The sequence below is a fragment of the Olea europaea genome, unplaced genomic scaffold (assembly GCF_002742605.1).
Source record: "Olea europaea var. sylvestris unplaced genomic scaffold, O_europaea_v1 scaffold2273, whole genome shotgun sequence".
Taxonomy (NCBI): domain Eukaryota; kingdom Viridiplantae; phylum Streptophyta; class Magnoliopsida; order Lamiales; family Oleaceae; genus Olea; species Olea europaea.
The window spans coordinates 95,206-105,212 of NW_019240798.1; the positions used below are offsets into that span (position 1 = coordinate 95,206).

The 10,007-nt window shown below is 35.9% G+C and overlaps 1 protein-coding gene across 1 annotated transcript; it reads right to left on the reverse strand.

The window, feature by feature from the left end:
* Positions 1–4,030: 4,030 nt before the first annotated feature.
* On the reverse strand, positions 4,031–5,979 carry LOC111381272. The gene is made up of 3 exons (XM_023005035.1): positions 5,914–5,979; positions 5,348–5,449; positions 4,031–5,041 (listed from the first exon to the last, which is right to left on the reverse strand). The coding sequence occupies exons 1-3, from the start codon at positions 5,977–5,979 to the stop codon at positions 4,238–4,240; spliced, it is 972 nt and encodes a 323-aa protein (XP_022860803.1). The 3' UTR covers positions 4,031–4,237.
* Between the last annotated feature and the right edge of the window lie 4,028 nt (positions 5,980–10,007).

Here is a 10,007-nt window from a genome sequence, read left to right on the forward strand (position 1 = left end):
AAATTAGTGAAATATATTTAATAAACCAAACTTTTTATTGTTTATCATATTCTTTAAATAATCTTAATTGTCATATTTTATTAAAAGTAATGAAATTTCGTTGCGTTTTCCATTTGAAGTATTGAATTTAAAAAAAATATATATATATTAAACGGGACGGGGTGGAGCCCTTGTTACAGATTTTTTTGTCACCCCTATTCGATTTTGGAAGTGGAATTGGAGGAAATATTGAATGGTATGGACCATCCCAATAATGGGAAATAGAATATAGCAACGTCATTCAAAACTGGAGGTAATTTACGATCTGACCAACTTAGGAAGCCAATTTAAGATGCATTCAATCTGGTGTCCCAACTACTAGAGCTCAGTACCTAGAAATCGTCCAGGCATTGATGCCGGGAAACTTCTAATCCACTTGAACACTTGCTCATTCATCAATAATTTCTATGCTACACCAAAGATAAGCTAGCTACCTCAGTAGCAGAACAATAAACCGTTATACCCAGTAACGTTGAATCGCCCGCATGGAACTCCTTCCAATACAAAAGTCTACCTCTATATAAGGTTAAATTCAGCTCGAGGACTGTTTATATCAAGCTGGAACCCCAAAACTTCTTAAAAGTTAATTTGACTCGAAGCTTCTGCATTCTTAAGATGTAAATAGAACTGGTGAAGCAAAATTAAATGGATCCGTACCATTTCAAACAACAATAAAATAACAGTAAACAGAATGGGGAACAAAGAAGAAAAGATACATCACCTAGGAATTTCAAAAGCCAGAGATCTAAGAGCACAATGTCCCATAATTCCCACTTAGAAGTCGAGAAACTAACTACAAATAATTCAGGACAAAATAAATTGTTCTTCAAACTCGAATAGAAGAGATTCTGTGATGCCACAGGTCATCTTCCAAATTAGCTCCAACAGAATCTAGCATGTCCTAAAATCTTCGTCATCCGAATTGAGTTCAACCATGTTTTCTATCTTATATGTAAAAGGAGTCTCCAAGGCATGACTAAAGCCTTAACAACATCCCAATAATTTTTACCAGCACATATTATCATGATAAACCATTGACAGATTCAGAACATTCAAATTTTAAAAGCATCAGATTTCTTAAGATGGCATCTACTAGATGATTTTATAGATCAAACGCTTGAGTAAATATACATTCTTCACAGAAAGAGAACTGTCTCCCATATGTTAGGCCTCAAGCAGAACAAATATCTTAAAACGTTATAACTGAACATGAGAACAGCTCAAAGATTGAATTTAGTATTACTGAAATAGCATGGTGGTCAATCATTTAGATTGATAACCATATCAGATATAGTGATTACTGAGAAATGAGAATTACCAAAGACTAAAGTCCAGAATCAAACTTAGATTTGAGCAGAAGTGAGCAGAAAGAAAGCGTAATTTTTAAATTTTAATTAATTCAGCATTCTGTTAATAGTATTTAACTATTTAGCCCTTGTTTAAGCCCCTTTTTTTTTTTTTTTGGAAGAATGAATTTTTGAATAGTGTATTGATGGAAAAAGTGTGGTTAAAAAACAAGGAAAAATTTGGGATTTATGTGTAATATTATTTAATTGAAGAATGTGTGATTGAAATGATGTCAAAACACTGTTGAAAAATGTATTTTTCCAAAAGAATGGGACTCAAACAAGGGCTTAAGTAAAATGTTAGAAACCCTTTGTATATATCAATCGGACCATCATATAGTCACAGTAAATTTGTTGGCTGACAAAAACCTACATTCTTGTCTCATAAATCTAGATGACCAAAACAAGCGTATTGGAATATGTCTGACGCAGAACTTTTCTATAAACCTCCGAAGCACATTTGAATCATCAAAAAAAAACAAAAAGAGAAGAATAAGTTCTTAAAACATTAAAATGGGAACTTTCTTAAAAGTATCAACCATATTCAATCTGAAGCATGCTTACATTGTCTCAGATGTAGACTCTCAGAAAAATATCCAAAGTTAAAAGAGGGTAAACTTTCAGACATAAAGAATCACGTTCACATGTGGAAGGCAAAGTGTCATTGCCTTCCCAGATGGAAGGCTGACCATCTACCAAGATTGCCTGGGCAACACTTAAATTGAGTCATGCCCCCAAATGGAGGCAAAAATAATTTATCTCAAAACTTTGATATAGCACACATGCTTCACATTGCCTCAGTGAAGTTAAAAAACCATATTCAATCTGAAGCATGTTCACATTGTCTCAGATGTAGACTCTAAGAAAAATATATCCAAAGCTAAAGAGGGTAAACTTTCAGACATAAAGAATCATGTTCGCAGGTGGAATGCCTTTTCGTTGCCTTCTTAAAACTAGCAAGGCTGACCCAGCTACCAAGATTGCCTGGTCAACACTTAAATTGAACCATGCCCCCGAATGGAGGCAAACTAGAAACTATGCCCCCAAATGGAGGCAAAAATAATTTATAAGGATGTGAACATCTAATTTAGAGAGATGCACAGTATACTAGATAGATATACATGGAAACCCTTCAACAATAAAGAAGGCATGTCTTTGATCATATCACTAGAATAGTGGGACCCACCGACTCCTACTTGGGAGAACCTGAGGTACACCTAGGACTATAAAAACAACGCAAGCCTCAAAAACACAAGTGAAGCCAATACTTTGATACAGCAATCATACTTCACATTGCCTCAATGAAGTTACACAACGTCCATGGAAATAAGGTGAAACTTAAGAGTGCAAAATCGAAAGTATTAGGCAAGCAGCAGAATCTAAGAAAACATGCAAGCAACTTCTATATCAGTTAATATTCCCTTGCACATTTTCCTCATGTATTTCTTTACACAAATTTTGATAACTCTATCTGTCCCCATTATTTTGATAGACATTCCTTTTCAGTTTCTAATATTTCATGACAATGTAAAATTTTAATAATTTCCTGCCTTAAACTGAACTTGGGATTCTTAAGAAACTACTAGTTATATTTATGCCCTTCACTTATAGAGTAAAGTTCTCCGCTAACTTAAATTGAAACAAAATTTCCTATCCATTTCTAGAGTTCTAACATTTGGGTCTACTTAAGTAGACAACAAAGCTTTCAAGATGGACGTTCAATAATTTCCCAAGGCTGAGACTCTAAGCTTAATAAAATATCAATCTTTCCTCATTTAAGTTATCAACGAACCAACAGCACTTCCAACTCCGCATAATGGGGAGTGCAGTGAACCTTGTTTCAATTGTTGATACAGCGAAAAGTGAACGAGGGTCCATCCCTTTGGTGGGAAGGCATTCGATATTCTAAAGGAATTGTAAAATGCAGGTTCTCATAGATTGAAATTCATTGGGTCCTTAGCTCACACTATTTCCAGATACGAGGAAACCAAGATCTATATGAATTATCTAGTTCTTAAAAATTACATTTTGATTTTTAATATAATTTTAGTGATTGAAAAACACAATGAATTTGATTTCATGAGTGCCAATAAATGATAAAATTTTGATTCACAGTAACTTGTAATTCTCAAGACTCAATTCCTACCAGTCACTACCTGTTTTCCACCATGTAAAAATGCAGTGAATTGGAAATAAATTTTCCGCAGTGAACTCTGTGCATCTTAGTAACACTATTTAACAATTTGGAATAAGTAACAATTTCAAGGACATGAATTGTAGCACTTGATATGGTGTTTTGCTACTTGACCATCTCATATCAAGGACAAGTGGAGAGAGCAGAGTCATATTGCTATGCACTTATTGTCCACAGTGTTGAGCATGAAATGATCGTTCTAAAGAAAAAAGAACAATCTAATTGCTAAAAGTTCGAACATGCATCTGTATCACTGTATCTACTAACTATTATTTTTGCCATTTTAGTTCAATCAATATCTAATCCATCTAATATGAAACGACACTAAAATTCAGCTTATGCACTACAATCTTCCCAAGACTAACTTTTTATTTAAATGATTATAAGGATTGATAAAATTTAAGAAATTTTGGCCAATTATCCAAACAACAGTATTTCTCCACCCAAAATAGATAGAAAAATGCTTCCCTCACCACAACAAAATAAAGCTAAACATTAAATACAAATGAAAAGAAACAGAATGGCAAATTAGCTTTCAGTCCGGTTGGCATTTATATACAATATATCCACTACAATATACAAAGATAATCATGTTATTGAAGCCAAACAGACAGGAATCCCCACAATTTACAAATAGTAAAATTTAATAGTTATAAACTTAATCCATGAAACCTGTCCTCCGCCAAACAGCATTGCGCACCTGCCTCAGATCTCGCCCTTTCAATGTCCGGCCAGCCCCTTCTAGGACCGAGCACGCCAATAAAGGCGAATGCTTCGCTGCCATCATCTCGTGTGGTGGAACAACCTCCCCATTCCCCTCCTCTTCCTCAACCTCCTCAACGTCGTCAACCACATCAAGAAACTCATTTCGTCTCCTCTGCATTGCCGCCGATAGTATTGGAACATTCACCGGTGCCGACTGATGGTAAAACCGCATCTTATCAGTCACTGTCGCAGGCCTTTTCGGAATTGAAGGGATCTTAATTCGAGACGAGGATGTCGAGGCAGGAGAAGAAGATGTCGAGGACGCAAGTGACGCGGAGGTGGATGCCTTGTGGTTGAAAACCGCTCCGGCTTCAGTGTTCGATCCGGTTTTGAAATCTCCAATTCCACCGGGTAGAACTGCTAATATGCCGAAATTATTATGACTATGAACTTGACTATTCGATTTAGAGCTGTGAACCGAAGTTGGAGAAGAGGACTCAGAGGGGATGTCGAAGATTTCATGTTCGGTAAGCTCAAACGAGGGTGTAGACGATGTGGTTACCGGGGATTGGAATAATCCGAGTAGTCTCTCGGAGGATATGCCGTGGTGGTACTGGTGGTTGCGGGGCCGGGCGCCGCCACCGAATTTTGGTTCCATTTGGGTATCTCTCTGTATAGGTTGGGCGGTAGAGTGAGGTGGAGTTGATGGCGAAAGTATATTAGTCCCCAATGTGGGAGGAATCACCTGCACTATTAACTATTGCAATTGCAACAACATATGCTTCAAACAGTTGTACGTTGGGGTTTCCAGAATCTGTTCTGGTAGAAGGTTGACAGTATTGTCAAAAGTACAAGAACTCAATGCGATTTCATTGGATACAGATAACCGTACAACGTGTATAATAACATAAGAAGAGTCGTGGCAGTCGGTCGGCATGCTGTGACCGTTTTGACATTTGGTTTCTAGATCTGACAGTGACTTGCAGAAAAGGTCATAAATGGGCCGGCCCATATAAAAATTTAAAAAAAAAAAAAAAAAAAAAAAAAAAGGTTGAACCCCAACCTTAGGGGCCCCACGGACCCTGCCCTGGGCCATCGTGGAGGAGGTAAATCGCAGGATGTGCCTTCCAGGAGCCAGGGTAGAGAGTATATGGATAGGCCAAGGCTGTTAACCCATATGGTAACTCCCGCTTGCAACAAAGTCAATTCCACCTTGCGGGGAATCGAACTTTGCACACTGCCGCGCTGAGCCCTATCCGCCCTCCCCTTTGCCACTGGGAGATATGCCCTGGGGGCGGGGCCGGCCCATATAAAGTTTGTCACGAAGAAAGGTATGGAGGAAAATTGAAAATGAAAATTACACCACGCTCTACTTTAAAAATTCAACATTCTAAAATCAGGTTGATAATTTTACATTTCAAAAATCAAAGTTTTATTAAATATACAAAAACCCTAATCATTTCAGAATTCCCAATTTTTTCTCCATCTCTCACTTCTCTCCTCTTTCTCGCACATCACCGTTGAGATATCGTTGGCACCATGCTGCTCATGACGTTGACACCGTACCACAATACTGAAGATGCTACCATCGCAACGACGTCACTCTGAAGTTCTGGTCGTTTTGGGCACCGAGGAATTGAAAATGGCCCGTAGATCTGGTATCCATTCTCTCCACCGGTGGGTAGTTCTGGTCATTTTCAAGCACCGGTGAATCAAAGACAACTTGTAGATCTGGTATGCAATTCTTTGGATTCAATTTTGTTTGGTGGCTGTGGTGGTGAGGTGATCGTGGTGGTGGTGGTGGTCGTTTAATCCCTAATTTGTATGGTAGAAATGGTGGTTGTGGTGGTGACTGATGGTATCATGGTGATGGTAGTGGTCGTTGTGGCGACGAATTGTGATGGTGACTAATGGTGGTGGTGGTTGTGATCGTTGTGGTGACTGATGGTGATGGTGGTGGTCGCTGCAACGACAATGGTGCAATTCTTTGGATCCAGTTTTGTTGGGTGGTTGTCGTGCCGAGGTGATGGTGGTGGTGTCGTTTAATCCCTAATTTGTGTGGTAGAGGTGGTGGTGACTGATGGTGATGGTGGTCATTGTAGTGGCTAATGGTGATACCGTGATGGTGGTGGTCACTGCGACGACGATGGTGGCGACGAGGCTCTGGTGGCTGCGATGCTCTGTTGTGGTGATGAATCTATTGGTGTGTCGTGGTGTTGACAGGTTGTCATGAGGTGGTGGTGGTGGTAATATTGATAGTGATGGTGGTTGTAGTGGTCGTACCGATGGTTGTGAGTAGAATGAAATGGGGTTGGATGTTTGTGATCAATTATTTGGTTGATTGTGACTAATAATTGGTTAATTTGTAATATGTGACCTAAAAATTGTGATTGTGACTCACAATTGATTAAGTTGTGATCGAAAAATTAATCATAACTAATCAATTTACTAATTTGCAATGAAAAAATGAGTTGTGACAAATAAAAGTTTTGATTCTGTGACCTATAAAATTTTTGATTTGTGATCAAAAAAATAATTCGTAGCCCATAATTTTTTTTATTTGTGACCGAGAAATAAGTTGTAACCAATAATTTGATAAATTGTAAGTAAAAATTAATCTATGACTAATTAATTAGATAACTGTAACCAATTTATATAGAATCGTGACTTCAATATATTTAATTAGTAAAATATATGTTAAATAAATTAATTTATAAATGAGATTTTAAAATATCTTATTTTTGAACTTTGAAACTTTGTTTCTTAATTTTGAAATGTGACATACTTAGTCTCTTATCGATGAGTTTTTCTCAAAATTTAATGGGAAAATTAGGCCCAATGTCTTTAAAAATTAACTAATTTGATCAATGCTCTAATAACTAATTAAATCATTTAAGCAGGTAATAATACGTTCTAAATCTGTCGAAACCCTCAAAATCCAAATCACTAGTCTGTTCCAGAAAACTCCCAAAAAGAAATTTTTACATGTGTAAAGTGCAATTTCGTTCATTATGACAATTGAGATATCCCTAGAAAACTGGAATGATTTCTGAACCACGCTATTCGTACTCGGGCGTTTACACGCCCGGTTACCCAGCCCCACCGCCCCCCTCACATGGGGTTCGGGTCCCACGCATGTACAAACGGCATTACTCGTCATTTCTTTGTTTCTTCCATGCAATGATTCTTCTCCCCACTTCATCCTATTCTAACCAAAATTCCCACATCTTAGTATTGGATAAGACGCTAGTTAAAAAAGATTAAAGATTCCGCAATAAATTCAGAAAAATGGGCATTAAAGAAGTAACTTCAGCAACTCAGTTCAATTTTTCCCGAACATTCCGCTATAGATTCACAGATTGTATAAGTGTCCATCCCATTTATAGAATTCCAACTCCATGTTGTTAAGAATCTTTTCTGCTATCTGATGGAAAAGACGTATTTGAACATAAAAAATTTCCCTTAGTAGGAACTTCAAATCTTATTTGTTTGAAGGCATACATTTCAATAGACGAAATAGATGATAAAGCAGGTGGAGAACACAGAGGCAGTGGTGTGACATGCTTTAGAAATAAAAGAAAGCCTCATTAGGACTTTTGGGGAGGAGATCCATACAAGTGGTCAAACTTTAGTGAAGCCGAAGGGTTATCATCTTCAGGTTAGTCTAGTATTTGAACAGTCGAAAGGACGGGTAGGGTGGTTCCCAAATTGTTTGTCACTTTGTTTTGAATTTCATTACTTTTAAGTGTTTGTCACTTTTTTGAATTTATATCAATTTTTTTTATTTTTCTCATTTTTTTGAGTTTGTCATTTTTTTTGAATTTTGTCACTTTTGAGTGTTTATCATTTTTTTAATATTTATCTCTTCTTTTAATCTGTGTTACTTTTTTTTTTTTTTTTTTAAAAATTTGGCTTACCTTTTAAATTCTTCACTTTTTTTAAAAAGAAAAATTCTGGCATTTCTTTGAATTTTTGTTACTTTTTTCAGTCACTTTGATTTCTTTCACTTTTTTAGTAACAAACATCAATTTTTAATAAAAGTGACATTATATGTCATTTTTTAATAAAAAAGTGACACTTAACTTTTAAAAGTGACATCGTGTCACTTTTTTATTTAATTAAAAAGTGACAATTTTTATTAAAAAAAGTAACATTGTATCACTTTTTAATATCATGCACTATTTTTTACTTTTAAAAAACTTTTCATATGATTTAAAAAAAAAAAAAAAACCCTAATTTTAAGGATATTTTTGTATGTTGCCCAAATGTCAGATCTTAGTGATTGAGTATGACTGATTTCAACATTAAGAAATAAAGTTTATTATTTCAAAAATCATATATTAATTAAATTTTATTTATGAAATAATTAATTAGAAATATAGTTTATTAAATTAATACATTATGGTCACAATTACGTAGTTATAGGTCATAACTTATTTCTTGGTCACATATTATCAACTTAATTGATCACAAATTATTTATCGGTTACGAATCACAAAGTTAATAGGTCACAACTTACTTCACGATCACAAATTATTGAATTAATTGGTCGGAAGTAATCAAATTATGAATCACAATCACACATTCTTCTAGGTCTCATATTATTTACTGATCATGAATTAACAATTTAATGGTCAAAACATTTAAATAATTAGTCACATACACCCTTCTCACACCCCATTCCCACCACCACCAATCCAACCTACTCAACACCCCCACCACCATTTGCACCACCGTCTCTAAAACCAGCATTACCACAATTGTCGCAAAACCACCACACCCCTTAGCACACTGCCAAAGCACCAAAACCATCGTCACCAAACCACCACCGCCACAGCCATCTCCTCTATCTCCAGCTATACCATACCACAACCACCATGCCTACCAAAAAATTCATAAACCCGCCCCGCCACCATCGCTATACAATAACATTGCCTACACCACCACCAAAAAATCATCTCAAAATATGCGGCAAAATCACCACCAAAATCGTCGCAAAACACCGGAAAAGAACGGGTAAACATCGTAACAACTAACATGATAAGGCAAGAGCGACAGCCCATAAATTGAAAAATCGATCAAACCAATCAAATTGAACCGACTCGGGTCCCTATGTCAGGGTTTGATTTGTTTTTCTTTTAAATAAAATCATGGTGGTTCGGTCATGGATTGAAGTTTTGAACCGCTGATTAATCGAGCAAACCAAATCCACTTATATATCTACAATTTTTTAACACAAATAAAAATCAAAAAATAAGCCATAATCTCATAATTATATCACGATTCCCTCCAATCTATGATATTGCCGATAAGTAATATTAATGAAAATTTTCTATCACAAGCTTATTATGTTATATTTAGTCTTTTTCCTCACTCAAACAGTCAGGCTACATAATCTATAAAAAGGCAACAAAATTTCTAAGTTTTCTGTTGATCTATCTTTAGTAACATGATTTTATTTGTTAATCAATAATTCTTGTAATATAAAATTATTTAGTTATTTTAGTTCTTGTAATCTAATTGGGCCAAAATGTGAACATTTAAAAAAAAAATTATTTGGACTAAAAGCCCGAACCTAACCAAACCAAACCAAACCGACTAATTTGGGTTGAAATTCACCCAAATCAACTCTCTCTAGGGTAATTTGGACTTGAGGTTTGACATACTATCTCTAGGTTAATTAGCCCTATATGGTGGCTATTATAAAGAAAAATTAGGATAAA